The 17,219-nt window shown below is 39.2% G+C and overlaps 1 protein-coding gene across 4 annotated transcripts in view; it reads left to right on the top strand.

Annotated features, from left to right (window-relative positions):
- The window catches only part of SMARCAD1 (SWI/SNF-related, matrix-associated actin-dependent regulator of chromatin, subfamily a, containing DEAD/H box 1), a 45,665-nt gene that overhangs the window by 14,705 nt on the left and 13,741 nt on the right, over nucleotides 1–17,219 (top strand). For 3 of the 4 annotated variants that reach the window (XM_040599425.1, XM_040599411.1, XM_040599418.1), the window contains exons 5-9: nucleotides 2,158–2,221; nucleotides 6,516–6,604; nucleotides 8,602–8,691; nucleotides 9,337–9,421; nucleotides 10,875–11,266. In XM_040599425.1, the coding sequence (XP_040455359.1) occupies nucleotides 2,158–2,221; nucleotides 6,516–6,604; nucleotides 8,602–8,691; nucleotides 9,337–9,421; nucleotides 10,875–11,266 (720 nt within the window). Of the gene's footprint in view, nucleotides 1–2,157; nucleotides 2,222–6,515; nucleotides 6,605–8,601; nucleotides 8,692–9,336; nucleotides 9,422–10,874; nucleotides 11,267–11,293; nucleotides 11,906–17,219 lie in introns of those variants that run through there. The other variant, XM_040599430.1, reaches the window with a different exon arrangement.

Below are 17,219 nucleotides of genomic sequence, written 5' to 3'. Positions count from 1 at the left end.
GGCTGCCAGATCTCTGCTCTGGGGCCTGGAGCACCCCCTGCCCCTCCTTGCTCACTGACCTGGGTGTCTGCAGAGATGTTGCTCTCACAAATCCTCACTCCTCTCCTGCTGCAGTGTCCTGTGCCATTTGCATACAGCCCCTGCCCCTACTTAAATACATTATCCCAGAGGCGCTACCACTGTTCCTGATGGGCTCAGCCTTGGCCAGCAGTGGGTCTGACTTGGAGCTGGCTGGCGTTGGCTCCATCTGACATAGGGGAAGCTTCTAACAACTTCCCCCAGAAGCTACTCTTGTAGCACCCCCTTGCTACCTAAACCTTGCCACACAAACCCAATACAAGCCTTAATTCTTACCAAAAGGGATATCTCAAAGTAATCTATTTTAGGAGAGCGACAGCCATGTAATGTTTCCATATACACCTGCATACATACACAGGTACTTATGTATATATAAAAATGAATATGCACATGCTTTTTATATGTGTGGATATATAAAAAAACTTTAGATCAGCTCAGCAACAGTGCATTCTAGTGTATAGAAAATTTTATTTTTTTTTCAGTTGTGATGTTTAATCTTAGTTATAGCTGTCTTGGTTGATGACTGCCCTTGTTGGAGTGCAGCTAACTGATTAAATGCAGAATGAGTGAAATCATTGTGGTCTTCTCCAGTAGATGAAACGTTGCACCCTTGCGCTTATGAAATGTAATAGGCAAAGCCTATAGTACTTGCAGTGAGGCAAAAAGGAGTAGGTTTGAACTTACTCTAATTTATTCTGATTATACTGATGTGTGGACCTGAGATACTGTTAGCTATTGTCTAATGTACAGTACAAATTACAGTTAACATATTTTTAGTGAGGTTATTTTTCATTGCTGATATGTAACTAGGTTTTCACTAGGTTTAGTTTGCAAAGCTAAATGAGTTTAAATTAATCTGTTAAGTTTCCTGGTTGTTGACACGGTGTTAAACAAATACAGAAGTCTTACTGGTGCTCCTTGTTGAGTGTGTTTTTTCCCAGTGCATCAAGCTTTATGTTTAGACTTTCTACTTTAGGAAGAAAGGAGGGGTTGCAAATAGCAGTTTGAGAATTTTTCTCCTGAACATTGTAATAAAATCTGTATTGTAGATGTCCGGTATTTAGAAAGTTTTAATTTTTGGCTACATAAAAATTATTTAAACCGAAGAGTTCATTCTAGCTTAGAAACTAGCTAGAAATGACTTGTGATGTGTCTTGACTGCTGCTTTGTGATTTCAGTGGTGCTTTTAACTACTCAGTGGTATGTAGTGCTGACAGTATTTATTCTCAGGAGAGTGTGAGGTAACTCCTGTGTCAGCAGAGCTTTGTAGTACATGGAGGCTATGCAAATTTTTGTCTGCAGTTATGTATCCATGATATTTTTGAAGGAAGACGGAGGAATATTAGGCAAATGTATTATTCCTTCATGAAGGATCTGGAACAGTCTGTCCTGAAAAACCCTATGCAACTGTTGAGGGCTATTAAGGGAAACTCATGAGCCTTTTGAAAAGGAAATTGTGTGGCTATAGCAAAGTTGTAAGATGTTTACAAATGTGGACAAAAGCTTGGGAATTGGGATTCCTCAAACTTTTTTTTTGTGTGTGCTTCTTTTAACCTTTAGGCCATTTGCTTCTACTGCAGTTATGTTACTTGCGAAAAGCATTCTAAAAGTCTCAACATCCAATTAATTTGTAAAAATTACCTAGTTTGAGATTATACCTGGATGGAGAAAGAATCTAGGACTGCAGGGAAGTATAGATAAACTTTGATGCATATTTTAAATTGCGTGCGTGTACTTTCAGGGAATCGACCGGTATGACACAACAGTATACAGACATTTTGTGAGTTAAGAAATCTGTTTTTGTGATAGTAACATTAAATAGTTCGGTTGGGGGGGAAAAAAAAGCGCTTTTAAGTAAACTTGCACGGTGTGTTTGTGGAGACTTTTAAAGTGTTTCCAAATACAGCTCATGTGATCAGTCTAGCTAATTTGGTACCTGTTAATTTTGGTGTTGGATCTTATAATACATGTATTTTTTTGGTGTCTTTTAAAGGGTATTTCAATCATGCTGATCTGTCATTGTCCTTCTCTGTCCAACACTATTAAATCTCACCACTTATTTGACTTTTTTTTTCCCAGTTGATAGAATCGGCACACACAATGGATGAAGCAATAGCTGCTGGTTTGAAGTGCAGTGACGAAGGTACGTTTAGCAAAAGAAAAAAACACCCACAAACTTAAGAAGCTGTTGCTAATTCAGTGAAAAAATGGTTGGGATGTATTTAAAAAGTGGTAAAGCATATGCTGAAGTTATTTTTTTTTATTGTAATAACACAAAACTGAAATTACAGGCTTTGGAAAGGGAAATATAAAAGTAGGATGCGTATCAAAATCCAAAAATAGAACAAAAAAAGCGGAATTTGTTCTGTGAAGCTCAGGATTGCTTTACATGTGGGTCCTTAAGTGATTTCTGTTCTTGCTGGTTCCTTCTTTGGCCAGAAGTTGAGGCAAATAGTAATGGGTTAGCCACAGTAATTTGCAATGTTGTAGGTGAGAAATCTGCTGGTATGAAAAAAATATACTGAAGTATGTAGCCACTTATAACTGGATGTTTTTTGTGTTGAGGCCTATCACAATTTTCTCTTCAGCTTGACATCAAAACTTTCTTGTAATTCTGAATAAGAACTGTTAGTCTTAGGCATTGGATAGATCCTCACCGTTCTTTAGCAAAGCATCTGTCAAACCATGCCTTCGAGCCCTCAGAATGTATTTAGGGGGTTTTGTTCTGCATCTGAATTTATGTAGTCTCATGCTGTTATGCTCCAAAAAAACCCCAACAACAAAAAACCCAAACCAAATCAAAAGACCCAATGCATGATGTGGAAGTCCATAGAAAGTGGTAAGTGTGTAGCAGGGTCATACTTGGGCTTTGGGTTTATTTCTTGACATCACCTAAGTCCAGAGTTAAGTCTCTTACCTTTTTAACTGATTTATTGGGATTGGTGGGGGAAATGGGGAAGTTTGATATGAATATTAATGTAGTCATAAAAAGCTGATCTGTTTCAGCAGTCTCCCTCTGCAGTTCAGTTGTCCATGGTTTTCCTGAGACATCTTCATGGTTTGGGCATGATAGAACAATTAAAGCATTCAAAAGTGACCATAAATAACTTTTTCCAAGTGGCTCATGTGTCTTTTCATCCTACATGCTATGGATTTGGAAGTGGTAGGTCTAAGAAGCTTATGTGCTGAGGGAGAACAGTTTTACTCCCCTTCTAAAGGAGGAAGATTTTTTGCTGATTTGGTTCCCCCTGTTGTCTTAATTGTATTTTCATCTTCTGTTTTTTATGTACAACTCCAAAGATCTTTAAAAATCATCAGAAAGCTTTGAAACATTGGGCTAATTTAATGAAGTATTGCTTTTGTTGTTAGGTTTTGTTTTTTTTAACCCAACCAGACCAACATTTTGAGGTTATCACTATATGCATGATCAGATTCTATAGATAACACTTCTTGGATGCTGGCAATAAGAAAATAAATCTATTTTGTGAGGAACACACTACTTCTCAGTCTTGTTCCCTTTTAAACTAATTGAAGCTAATACACATCGTTAAACTTTGTTGCAGTTCAATGTTTGAATTTCTGGTATGTAGGCCCTGCCTCTTGGCCATTTGTGTTGATCTAAGGATGCTGTTTCACATCCTTTCAGTACAAGCCCACAGAAGAATCTTCTTGGAAGCAAAATTCTCACTAATCACAGCTGTTGTTTAAAATATTTAGTTAGGAGTAGGCATGCCTGAAAATGATGGTATAAATCACCTCATTTTGGACACATTTTTTAAAAATGGAAACATTACTGAACATCTGCTTACCTGTGTTGACTCTGTGAGAGGTCAGGGACAAGATACGGTGTTGTGAAGCATGGCTTTGCCAAAAAAGTGTGGCTGAGTCGTCCTCATATTTTTCTGTCCTTTTAGAATGATGAAAAACTTATTTATGGCTTAAATCAAATTGTATACAATTAAAACAAGAAGCATTGCAGATGACTTATAGGTATGAAGATCAGATGTGACTCACTGAAAATATGTGTATGAATGAAAGATGTGAAGTTGCAGTAAGTTATAGTAATACCTGCTGCTTGTAATTGGTTTCTGGTGTTGTTTTCTGTGCATCTTGAAACCCATGGAATTGTAAGGGTGCTTCTGAGCTGAAGCCCATGGAAACCTGGCTGATGTTCACTGCTTTTCGAACAGACAGAAATGACTGTTTCTGTTGTAACAGCCAGGGAAGTCACAGTAATTTTTTTTTTTGTAGTGATAGCAGCAAGTAACAGTAGCAGTAATTAAATGTGCTTGTCTAAATTTTGAAACCCTGGAGCTGCTTTTCTCATTGTCATTAATCATAAAATTTATGGAGAGAACGATTCTTCTGGAAGGCTTGATGTGCCCTGCCTCCACTCCAAGGATGGTTCCGGTCTAGCAGTAATAGAGTTTCTTCATCCCCTTAGCTGTATGCTTCCTTAGTACAGCACTGAATGATGAAGTGTACCTGTAAAGTGGATGTCTTCAGACAGCTGGAATTTTTTTTTCATTTGCAGATGTGGTGGGTTTCAGGAGACCACAGGTTGATTTCTGAATAATTCTATGTTGATACGTTCCTGAGACCGTGGTTATCCAGATCCTTTCCTACAGTTTAATTGCCTCTAAAATTGTTCACGATTGGGCTTTCTTCAAAAACTATTGAGTGCTCAGCACACGACTTCAAAGCGGGGAAATCTTTCAAGTACTCTTATATGGAGCCCGTGTATTTTTTAAGGGCAAAGAGTTTTGCAGGGTCACTGTATTCAGCATTACCTATCCTGAATGCAGTTTTAATTGAGCTTAAGCAGTAATAGCATGAAGCCTCCATGACTTCTAGTGCTTTACCCAACCTAACAACCCTTAGCTTTGGTGTCAAAAAAAAAATATGCACATTTCTCAGACTTAAGCTAGTAGCATGGCTTTTCCTGGCAATATTGTTTAAATGAAGTTCTTGGGCAGAAAGGTCAAGGTCTGAATGGTGAAGAAGAGCTACCTCCTTTCTCTTGGCACGTTCTCTGGATGCTTTGAACTGTGCTTCTGGTATATATTTATACCTAGATATACAAATACATAGACTTTGAAAAAGTCTTATCAGTGTTTTCTGGTAATTATTGCCAGATCCTTCATTTAAGGGGGAATTACTGATGCTTTGCTTTTCTACCTTTGGGATATTTTAGTGATTTATTTTTTAAAAAAATATATGCCATATCTCTGATGTCAGAAAGAGCGAATGAATCTAGTAGAAAGTTTATTTGAAAGTATTTCAACACAAAATGAATTTTTTTGTGAGAAGATGTGGCTACTTCAATTTTCCACAACTAAAACTGTTTTGATCACCCAGGCAGTCTTTTGGATTGGAAAACAAGTGTACTCTGTGTGTGTGTGCTTGTTCACTGGGGTCCTTGGGCAGTCTGGGAGGGGAAGCTGGCCAGAGATGCTGATATCAGACATAGAATTATAGAACAGCCCAGGTTGGAAGGGACCTTGAAACATCATGTGGCCCAAGCTTTAGAAAAGGTTGAAAGAAAAAAAAAATCTTCTCATGCAAATTGCTCAAAAGTATCACTACAAAACAAAGTTCTGCAAAAGTTCTGCAGGCAGTTACTCTTCCAAAAAGGATTTAACTTGCAGGACTATTTCAGATCATGGTCTAGGAATTTTTGTAATAATTTGGTCTTGTAACAGCTGCTGCTTCAAGCAAAGCTTGTGTGGAGAAATAGTGGTAATGTGTTCTTGCCTTCATGAGGTGTGCACAGTGGCAGTCAGAAAATGCACCTGACTGGGCAAGTCTTAATCTAATAATCACCAGGGCCCAAAGATACTCAGAAAGTTCTGGCTAATATGAACTATTCATAAGTAATATGGTTATCACTGGTATTTTGTTACCGCCAACTCTAATGTGCATAGTTTTCTTTCAGATATTTGGATTAAATGTTGACAACTGTTTGGTGGTAACGTCTCTGATGTGCACCTGAGCCAGAAATCAGTCATCAGTGCTTGCAGATTGGCAGTGATGTACATATTCCAACTCACGATTGCAGTTCAGCCTTCATTAAATACCAGCTTTCCAAAAGCAGTCAGATTGAATAAAACCAAGAGATGCACATTTATGCGATTTGTGTGTAAAACAGTTGTCAATTAAAAAAAAAGCTATTTCAGTTGTTATATGTGAGAGGTAATTGATTAATTGCCGGACTGCTGAAGAAAGTGAAGGTAAATAAACATGTACTTTCAAGCAGCTGTTTTGATGGAAGTTTAAATGTATCTGTGGACTATAACAAGAAACTATTACGGAGACTAGTAAAGATCTTGTGTGGTTAAAAAGTAGCTACTATAGGATTGGTCTGAATAATCCTACTGTTTTGGGTGAATTTAATGAGAGTAATTAATTCTTCTTTTCTGCCTTGATTCTTTTTAAAGCTGCCTCTCAGAAAAGGAAACGAAAAGGTTCTCCCACAAATGACAAAACCAGAAATGAGCAAGTCACAAAAAAGCCAAAAGCTCATTACGTAAGTACTGGTTTTTCTCTCTGCGCATTGTAACATAAGTGGAATTACCTGATTTGGTCAATGACAGCGGCATCATGAATTTGGTGTGTTCTGTCAGAAAATCCAATCAAATTCAAATCTTGCCATCTGAGGTTTTTCTGGTTTTTTTCTCCTTGGCCATTCTAAGTGGAATTACCTGCTTTGTTCTTTAGTGTTTGTAGGTTTGTATCCCAGTTACCGCTGCTTGCCACCAACCACTCCTTCGAAAGCAAGTGAACAGGCATGTGAAGCGCTGGGTACCTTTCAGTTCTTGTGAAGCGCTGGGTACCTTTCAGTTCTTGTGAACATCAGTGAAAGTTATAGCCTATGGATCACCTTGCCAAACCGCCTGCTCTGTGGTTCTTATAGGAGCAGTGTTGTTTACGTATATGTTGGAACTATGACTTAGGGAGATCTTTAAAAGGAAATCATGGGTTACCTGTAAAGGAATGATTACGTTGACCTCTGTTAATAAATAGGAACTATGTAATGATCCTGGTGCATTCAGGTTGGTATTTTACAGATCTTACGCATGGTCCTGCAGTGCTGTCATGAGGCTGGCTCCCAGCATCCCATTAGACATCCTTGAACGCCACTTAGGGTAGCGAAAGGGAATTCTACAGTAAATAACTGGAGGCTGGATGGAGGATGGTGTGACTTTCTTTGTGTTGAAATTTAACCAAATGCTCTCCTCAGGCAGAAGAAAATGAAGAAAACACAGAGTTTTTCATAAATGTAAAAATAATACTGCTCAGAAGCAATAATACTTCCTGGAGGAGAGCTGTGAATTTTGTGAGGCAAGATTTGCTGGTGTTTGGGTTTGTTCCTCTTCACCAAATCTCTGGGTTAGGTTACAAAAGAGATTATGGAATTTCTTACCCAGCCAGCCTAGCAAACGGTGCTTCACTGGACCTGGTTTCATGCAGCAGCTTGATTTCTCTGCTTAACAGTTCTGCTACAGTCAAAAGGGGAAGGAGTGGGAAAAATACAGCTGTAACACATGGGGTTATAGAACTTGTAATAAAGAATTATAGTGAGAAACCTTGCAGGGATTTTTTTTCTCTTCGCTTTTCTGCTGGTTCCTAAGACGATTGAGTGCGCGTTGCCAGCTATTACGTGTACTGTGGCTGTACTCTTCATGGTATCATAGGCTCACTGAGGAGAGGAACAGTGCCCTCTGTTACTCAGAACGTTTCTTGGTGATCTGGTTTGTGCTGTTTCAGCAAATAGCATCATTCCATAAAGTAAATATTGATCAAACCTGTTGGCATCCCTGCTGTAGATAGGTATAACCACTTTGCATTTAAAGTTCTGTAAAGAAACTTGCATAATTTTTTGTGGTGAGTATGTATGGAGTAGCTTTTGGCATGTAGATGTTTTGGCACTCGTTGATAAGAAACCTCCCTTTTTGCAGGCTGATAGTAGCTATTAATGAAGCTATTATTGATGTAAACTTCTTCCAGCTTTTGATGTGACTCCATGGTGCTATGAAATAGTATTTGTGGAATTTTTTTACCTGTAAATTTTAATATAAATACACCATTTACCATGTTCATAGGCTCTGGTGGATTAAATACTGCATGCTCGGTAATCTAACTTAACTGACTGTTAACCCTGCTATCTTCTGCCTTAAATATTATTCAGAATTACTACTTTTTACTTTAAAGAAATGCAAACTGGATAGTTCTATATTATTTGTCTTGTGGTGTGTAACTTTGCACTGTGTATGCTTATGAAGTAAAGAATATCAGTCTTTCATGACTTTCATTTTTTGTGCTTATAAAAGTTTGGGTCTTGTTTTGACCATTGAGTATGTATTAAAAATCACTTCTGCAACTTGGGTTTGTCTTTAAGTGCTTTTGTCGTTTAGACTAGCTCTTTAAGAGTAACAATAATGATTAATTTGATTTTTAATTATTTTTTCTGTTTCTGTGCTTACAATTTATATTAAACCTAATAGATTTCTTTCTTAATGTTAGCTGGATGAGACAGATCCTCAAAGACAATGGGAGAGGCAAGAGATGCTTGTGAAGAAGCTGCAGAACACATTCCCTGGACTGGATAAGGAGGTGAGCTCATGTCCGCTGATGGCACATCAGGTTTTGACTGCTTAAGAAAATAGCCCACATGAAACAGTCCTTACACCAACAGCTCTCTTGAAAAGAGTCCAGGGTAGGAAGGTCTTTGCTGTTGCTGCTTTTGGAATGTAACTTGCCCTGAACTGGGAGCAGTTGGATGTAATCAGGACTATATGGAACTTGTCATCCTACTTTTTTGGTCCCATGGCAAGGCTGACATAATCAAATTTGATAACCTATTATAAAAAAGCATGGAGAAAGTATTCTGCTTTCCTTCCTTACACTCTTCTCCCCTGGATGACTAAATGTACTATGTGCTTTGTATTAGTTTAGTATCAGATAATACTGAGCAGCTGATCAGGGCATTTTACTACTATGCTTTAAACTGTTGGAAGCAAGGCTTGTTTGTGTATGTTCTTACCCTTTTGAACAGTGGGGTGCAGCTCTGCCTAAACTTGGTGTGTAAGGATAAACTGAAGGGTTTTCTCCTTTTGATTTCCTTAATTTTGGGTCAACTGATTCACAGGGGGTTTCTTTGCCTTGTGCAATTTAAACTTAGTGCTGTTATGTTGTTATCCACAGAACTTAAGGTTTTGTTTATCTTACCACAATACAAAATTTCTTATCTTTTACTAGGAACTGAGAGATGTGCTTCAGGAGCATAACTGGGTGTTTCATGAAGCACTGGAGGCCCTGAGAGTTTTTGCAGAAGATGATGAGGGTAAAGACAGATTTATAATCTATTTTATCTCAAGATAAAACAAACTTGTGATACAAATTTTTTTCTAATGTCCAGCAATGACAGCCCTGACAGCACTATGCCTAGAAGCTTCTAATGATACTGGAAATCAGTATTAGGGGGAGTATAAAAGAAGGAAACTATTTCTTCTTTTTTTTTTTTAATTTTTGTCATGATTATTTCATCTTTTGCTTTGTAAGCAGAGATAAATACCTTTGCCTTGCTAATTCAGATTTACATAAGAAGTTGTAATTACCTATGGGTGTATCATAAAATATATTTAGAAGTGTGTCAAAGCTGACACCTGCTCCCCTCCCGATAGTTGGAAAGTTTCATTTTTTAACTAGAGTAACCTGTACATCAGTAATTACAAAAAACTGCATAGGTGACAAGTGACATAGGCTATTTTATCCTTTTAAAATACATTCCACGAGAGGAAAATACTAGAAATAGGCCTTAAATTATGTAACCAGGTTATAAATACCAGTGCATTAAATGTGTTAAGGAGCAAAACCAGTGATTCCAGGTAAATCTGTGAGTTATACCTTCAAATACTGTTTAATGAGCTGATTATTTTTCAGTGTTACACAGCTGACAGATATATATATGTTTTGCTGTATCAGCTATTTAAATATTCTTGGAGTAGGACAGTATTCTTAATTGGATTCTTTGCAAGTGGAGAGAACCATCATGTGTATGAAGTTGGGTCTTTGCTGCTGCTTTTGAGAAGTTAGATATTGGGGTTGGAGTCAATCAGCAGCAAGCTGAGATTGGGCAGAGGAGAAAGTGTTGCAAATGCTTTATTCCAAAGAGAAAAGAAAACCCTATACAAGTTACTTCCGAAAATAACTTGCTCACATTCTGTTAAATAACCTCTATCTTATTTTAAGACAATAGGGTTAATTTGGTCGGGAATACCACATTCTTTGAATGTCTTTAACAAGTGCATGTTTTTGTTGTCCCACCTCTAATGCTGTACTGAGACATGTTAAAATGGAAAAAATAGATAATTTTTTGTGGTGGAAGTAGGCTTGCTTTTCTGAAATCAGCAGAATTAGTATCTCTGCAGTTGGGTGGAGTGGGACAAGTCTCTCATCCTAGCAATACATACATCTTAACTATCTGCTCTTACCTTGGAGCTTTTGCAGCTCACATAGTGTTAATCATCTGTATTTACTTAAAACCTTCTGCTATTGGAGCAGTATACAAATTAGCACTGCTCATCTTACGTTCACAGTTGGTACTACTTATGTGTTTTAAAAAGGCTTGCATGGTGTTTGCTCTTTTCTCTTAGTAACACCTGCTGCTGAGTTGTGTATTAAATACTAGAATTGTGGTTTATATCTATATAGGTTTTATTTGGGAAGAACAGTGGATTTTAATTCACCTTTAATCAGTATGTGTTGACCTGTTGCCTTCTATATTGCATGGATAGGCATGGAATTTCCTCCCAAAAGTGAGGCTTCTGACTGGACTGAAGACTCTGCCAAGAGCAGAAGTGACGAGAGTAAAGAGAAGCCAAAGCAGAAATCTTCTAAGAAAGAACAGAATGGATTTCAGAAAAAGGACAAAGGCAAAAGGAGTGTTTGGAGTACTAAAAGAGACACAGAAGACTCGGAGGACGAGTCAGCTTCTGAAGATGGTGGTAGCTCCCTTGATGAGGACTACAGCAGTGGCGACGAAGTGATGGAGGATGGCTACAAAGCAAAAATCCTCAGCTTCCTGCAGGATGCTTCCCCGCGTGAACTGACTTTGATTCCCCAGTGTTCTCAGAAAAAGGCTCAGAAGATAATAGCACTCCGGCCCTTTAACAGCTGGGAGGCTCTGGTAGGTCTGCATTCTTTTCGGATCCTTAGCCTGCCTAGAGTCAAGGTGGCTTCAGCCTAGGGAGGCTTAGATGGGTGGCCTTACCCTGATTAGGCTAAAAAGCTATGTTCCTCCTAAGCCAATAGCATTTCAAATAGTGTCATATGACCTGATTTTGAATGAATTAAGGGGTGATTTTCCTGGAAAACTCAAGCTGATTGGCTGACATTACTGTCACTCACTCGGTAGCATAGAAAGTTGGTTGATTTCGCTGCAGAAGAAGAAATTAGAGCTTTCACTTGGGAAGGAGGTGTTTGCTAGGCTGTTCTGAGCTCTTGTAGCTGAAAACCCATGCAGGAGGCAAGAACGTGGCAGGACCTTTACTGCAGATACTTGAATTGCAGCAGCAGCAGCTTCCAGAGTAGCTCCATGAGTGAAGGTGCCAGTATGGATATTTTCAGTTTCACACAAGAAGGAGTCATTGTCTTTTTTTTTTTTTTTCTTCTTTAATCTACTGCAGCTTAATCTCTAGCATGGTTTTTCTAGCTAAGCAATGCAGCCATTTTTAGTGGAGCAAGCTGCTGTGTTTTTATTAATAAAGGGTAAAGCATCAGAAGACTAAACCACAATTCACAACAGAAGGGAAAACGGTATCTCTTGGTAAGTAGATCATCTGTTGTCACTGGGATGTTACTTTCAAATGTTTCCCATGGTTTGTTTGTTGCCTTCACATTTCATGCAGATTCAGTTAAATGCAAGATACCAGACCCGATAAGAGCAACGTCCCGGTAAGAAATCTGAAGTGCATTATGGCAGTTTTCTTTGGTTTAATTTATTAGTGCTTTGGATTTAAAAGCAGTTAACTGTGCGTAGGCCCTCTTACACAGTAATTGTTGTGTTTTTGCATCAGTATGTGTTCTGAAACCTCCCCCACTGATGTATGCAAGATCCACTTGTATTTTTTCAGAGCACAATAGAACTTCTTCAATATGTGTAAACCAATAACGTTTATTACTCAGTGTGAAATGTTTTACCGCAAAATAGTAAGAGATACTAAACAGATTTTCAAGGAAAACAAAATGATCTTTGTTTGGTGTGTTGCAAGGGGGGAGACAGGAGGAGGATACTTGAAAAAAAATAAAGGTGCAGGTATGCTGCAGAAGAAATCCGTTTTGCCCCAAGCCTTTGGCTTCTTACAGAACATCTGTCATATGGCTGTGCCTTTCTAAACTTGTTGGATTATGCCTGAGCTTAATTCTTCACAGAAATATTTGCTACAGGGCTGTTCTCCTTTTCTGTGTAAAATAGTTAACAGTTAAAAAGCTGCATGGGCCTGTTTGCATTCAGAATTTCTCTTACATAAAGATTGCTGCTGTCAGCAACCACATGTTTATGTAGAATTGTGAATACTTGCCCAGAGTAGTAGTTTGCAACCGATTTTAGCAGATGTTTCATAGCAGTGTGGATTTAATTGTTTATAAAGTTCCAGTAGCTCAGTGACCAACCTTTTTCCTGCTAATTAATACGAGTGGTAAAATAATGGAGAAAGGTGATTCAGTTTCAGCATTAAAGAAATTGGCTTAGTTTTAAGGTCTCCCTTTCTGTGACCTGACTCCCTTTTCGTAACATAATGTACAGCACTAGAAGTTGTTGCCACTTGTTATTAGAATTGAGGAAGATCTTGAGGCTCTCAGCCTGAGATTAAAACTAAAGCCTACTTACTTGGAAATGGAATGTCTTATTCCAGGAAAATGTAAATTAAAAAGGCTTTTTTATTCCAGACAAGCTTTATAAGTTGGACTAAGATTTTTTTGTTTCTGTCAGATGGATTTAAACAAACGTCAGGCTTGTGAAGTTAAAGAACACTTGAAAATGCTTATTCTTTGGAGCAGATGTTTAAGACAGATGCTTAACTTAATCTAGTAACACTTCAAATACACAGAGAAAAAAAAAATTAACAGTGTTCTCAAAAAATAAATGGAGAGAGCTGAACACGTCCTTGCTCAAGAGGACTAATTCCTCTGCCAGTTTAGAAATGCTCGTACTGTAGATCAATTACATTTTCCAGGAGGGTAGTTTTATGCACTCTTCAGTGCTGGAGATGACTAGCTGGGAGTGCCTCCTCTCGAACACTTAACTTGCATGAAGAATGCTTGGGTACGTCCTTGAGGCTTTAGTCCTTTTTATGTCTCCTCCTTTGGAGAAGCGATGCTTCTCTGTGCGAGGACCAGTGGCCTCTCTCCAGAACACATTGTGTGCATAGGGAGAGCAGTAGGTACAAAACAGACTGGGGTGTGTGCTCCAAGAGAGTGCATTTCTGAGTACTTGTCATATTCACAGCTTAAAATTGCACGTTGCTTTCTGAGGGTGGAAGGTTTGGAAGGGTGGTCCCAGGTGCCTGTAGAAGCAAGCCTGAGTGTGGAGCTGAGACAGAGGAGGAGGTGTGATGCCCAAATGGGAGATGCCGGAGCAGAAGTTCATGAGGAGCAGCTTTCTCCTGATGGGAATTGGGGATTATATCATAAGGGGAGAAGGTGGGAGTGCAGGGGTAGGCACATTGTAAAAGTGGGGCAGTGAGGGCTAGGAGGAAAGGGAGGGAGGAGCATCGAGAAAGTGGCTGGCTGTGGAGGGCAAGGTGAAGACAAGCAGACTGCAGGATAGGTTGAAGAGGAAAGGCCACTTCCCGGTGTCTTGGTCTGATGTCACGTCAGGTGGCTTTTGTGCAAGGGATCAGTGTTCGCTGATGTTGTTCTTTCACAGTGTAGGCTTGCTGCGTACCAGCTTTGTGCCTTGTGCTTCCTTGGGCTGGACATGCATTAATAAGCCAACAGATAGATAACAAGCTGCTAGAGATACCTCCCCTCCTGCTGGGTCCTTTGCTATGTTGGGTTCCTACTGTCCTCCTCTGTTTGCTTTGGGGTCCTGGTGACACTCCACTGGCACACATTGCGGGCCAGCAGTCAGCAAGATTGCTTTCCTTGGTGGAAGCAGTTCTGGGCACGCATCACCCTCATCTCTCTAAAAAACTCGTTGGTGCTTAATCATATTTTAACAGCCCTGTCTTTTGCAAGCTGTTGGAATTTGCTGGTGTTGGAAACGTCAGCTCTCAGTGCAGTTTCCTCAGCAGACAGGCTGTAAACACTGTCACGTAATGGCAGTACCTGCCTGCGTTCAGTGCATGCCAAGAAGCAAGGGCAGAGCCAAGACTGGTTCCAGGAGGAGCCCCACTGAGCTTTTGGGGTCCGGGGTGGTGTTCTGTTCCTTGGCCAATGCAATTTCACACTGCCTCTGGCAAATGCAGGGGTACAAACTGGAGGGAGTTTAGTGCTATTTGGTTTCTTATGTTTAAGGCTTATAATTATAAACTGCTTGAATTTCCTTTTAGTGTAGAAACTTATGTATCTGTATGAGATTTTTCTGTATCTGCTCATTTCTCTTGGTATTATTTTATCATGAAATTGGCCATCTCCTGTAGCACTTAAAGACTGTCAATTAAAACATGTCTATTTTAAAAATTACAAATTCTGAAGGAGTACACACAAGTTAAACAGACACAGAATATTACATAAAAATTCTGACATAGCATATATTTAGCTTATCACTTTTAGGGGAATGGGAGAACTGAGCAGTCAAAGATGGACTTACTTGCACATCATGTTCTGTACTCTGCAGTAGTGTACAGAATAACTTTGGCCTTATTATATCTCATCTTTGTTTGGCTGCACATGTACAAACTGCTATGAAAACCAAACTAGCTGGAAATGCAGAAATACCTTGCACCAAAACAAACTGAAGGGAAGCAGCAAATGTATCACATTAGAAATGGCAGCTGCTTGAAGTGCAACTGGAATTTTTTGATTGAGGTGTAGGCTGAATTTGGCCCTAAGCAGTAAAGTGAAATCCTGAATCACCTTCAAGTGGTGTAAAGTATGGCTGAGCAAAGCACACTGGTGTGGTGGTTATGTACCGTGGGGCACTGCTGCAGCCCGTGACTCCAATGGACCTTTCTTCAAAGTGTGCTGTGGAAGCTCATGGGTTCAGCTGTCTGTGATGGTCTCAGATTTTCTGGACCTCACTTGAAAAAAATGAACCTGGGAGGATGTCAGAACCTCTTAGTAAACCAAAGGCCCCCCCAAGGATCTGTGTTGTATTCTGCACAACAGGGTAACATCGTGTGTTTCACATGTAAACTTGTGGCTAAAGTTTTTCTTGTTCTGACTTGGGGATGAATGTTAATGTGCTGACATGAAACAATACTATTTGTTAATAACAGATGGCTTCATTCTCTGTGCTTTTATTTGTTTGTTACAGGATTTATAATCATGCCAACCAAAGCTTTAGGCATCAAAACAAGTGTTGAAATTTTTTCATGGCCTATTAAAAATCATGTTCTTTACATCCCTCTTTATTTCTAAATAGGACTGTCTATTTAGACAACATCTTCACAAGTGTTGACATGTGTGCCTTAGCCTGGTTTAACCTGTGTGTTGGTAAACTTTCTAGGTTTTGTTGAAAATGGAACAAAACTGCAAACAAACCCGAAAAAACCAAAACCGTAATGGCAGGCTGTCAGTAGAGGGCATCACACATTCTTATATTTATTTTTATTTTTTTAAATGGGGGTGGGTGTCAAATCATAGCCTGCTCGTACAGGTCAGCTTAACAAAGCTTACTTTTACTCTACAATGTGGCAATATTGATCAGTTACTTAACACATAATGGCTGGATCATATGACTCCTCCTTTTTTTTTTTTTTTTTAAAGGAAGGAATCCTTGGAGGATATACGCCTGTGGAGTCTTGTACTAAATTTTAACTGATCCTTGACTTAAAATCCAGAAAAGTTTGTGTGGAAATTACTTCTGTTTTAATAAAAGGATGGCAAATCTAAAGGATCTTGTATTATTCAATTCTTTACATCCACTAATTAAAAAGGAAGATACCTGTTTTTTACAGTGAAATAACTGTATGCATAAATACATGTGAAAATACTATAATTACAAATATGACCCCAGTTACTGTAGGAAAAAAAATTATTAGGAGGTTTTACACTTTTTGCAGATGGCCCAGTGTGGAATCCAGGAGAAGCTGATGGGCCTGGAGGGCCTGTTTTGACACGACATCAAGCTTCTTAGCTGTAAAACAGAGAATATCCATGTTCTAGTGAAGTTACTTTATATGTCCTTCTGCTACGTTTTGGAACTAAGGTGGACTTAAGGAAGCAAGTAGTGGAAGTAAGGTTGCTGTGTCGAAACGAATAGTGCTTTATGATTTAAAAGGAAAAAGATTTGGAAAATTGCAGGTTTTAAAGGCACAATATCACGTGGTAGGTCTGTGGCCGGCACAAGGTTGTGAGAAAGACTTGTGAGGAGCAACTACCACAACAAAGATCAAGAGCTCTTGGAGAAGCATGCATTCGTGATTGATACAGGAAGGATTGTGACGTGGAGCCATTATTTAAAAAAAACCAAAAATTGCTAGATTAGATGTGTATCCTAGCAAGCATGAGTGAAGCAACCTCTGCTTTTAGTAGCAGACTGGGAGTACAAAGCAGAGGAGAAAGTCAGCCTTGGACACGGTGGGAAGACATTTTGAGGAGGTAAGGATATGGTGACAGAGCAGTTGCAGTGCTTGCATTCTCCTCTCAGCTGGGATAGGAGGGAATACCCTACTGAGGGATAGGGAGCCACAATGATACTGAATATGGGCTGTCAGCATGGCTCAGCTGCCGGCGTTTGGCGTGATCTTTGTAAATCAGGCGCGCTCAGGAGTGGCGGGCAGGCCTTATGTTAGTATTTATGCTGAGATTCTTGGTGTCTTGACTTGTTCTCTACTAGCCTGTTTGCCATGACATTTAGAAAACGTATTTGCGTGTTTTATCTTGTTTGTCCCTCTGTAAAATGAGGATAATGCTCACTTGAAATATGCACATGCAAAAATTGGAGAAACGGAATGGTGCTAACACGTTGTGGGGAT

This window comes from Falco naumanni, chromosome 1, assembly GCF_017639655.2.
Source record: "Falco naumanni isolate bFalNau1 chromosome 1, bFalNau1.pat, whole genome shotgun sequence".
In the NCBI taxonomy this organism is placed as follows: Eukaryota; Metazoa; Chordata; class Aves; order Falconiformes; family Falconidae; genus Falco; species Falco naumanni.
This window is presented reverse-complemented; position numbering and strand designations above follow the sequence as displayed.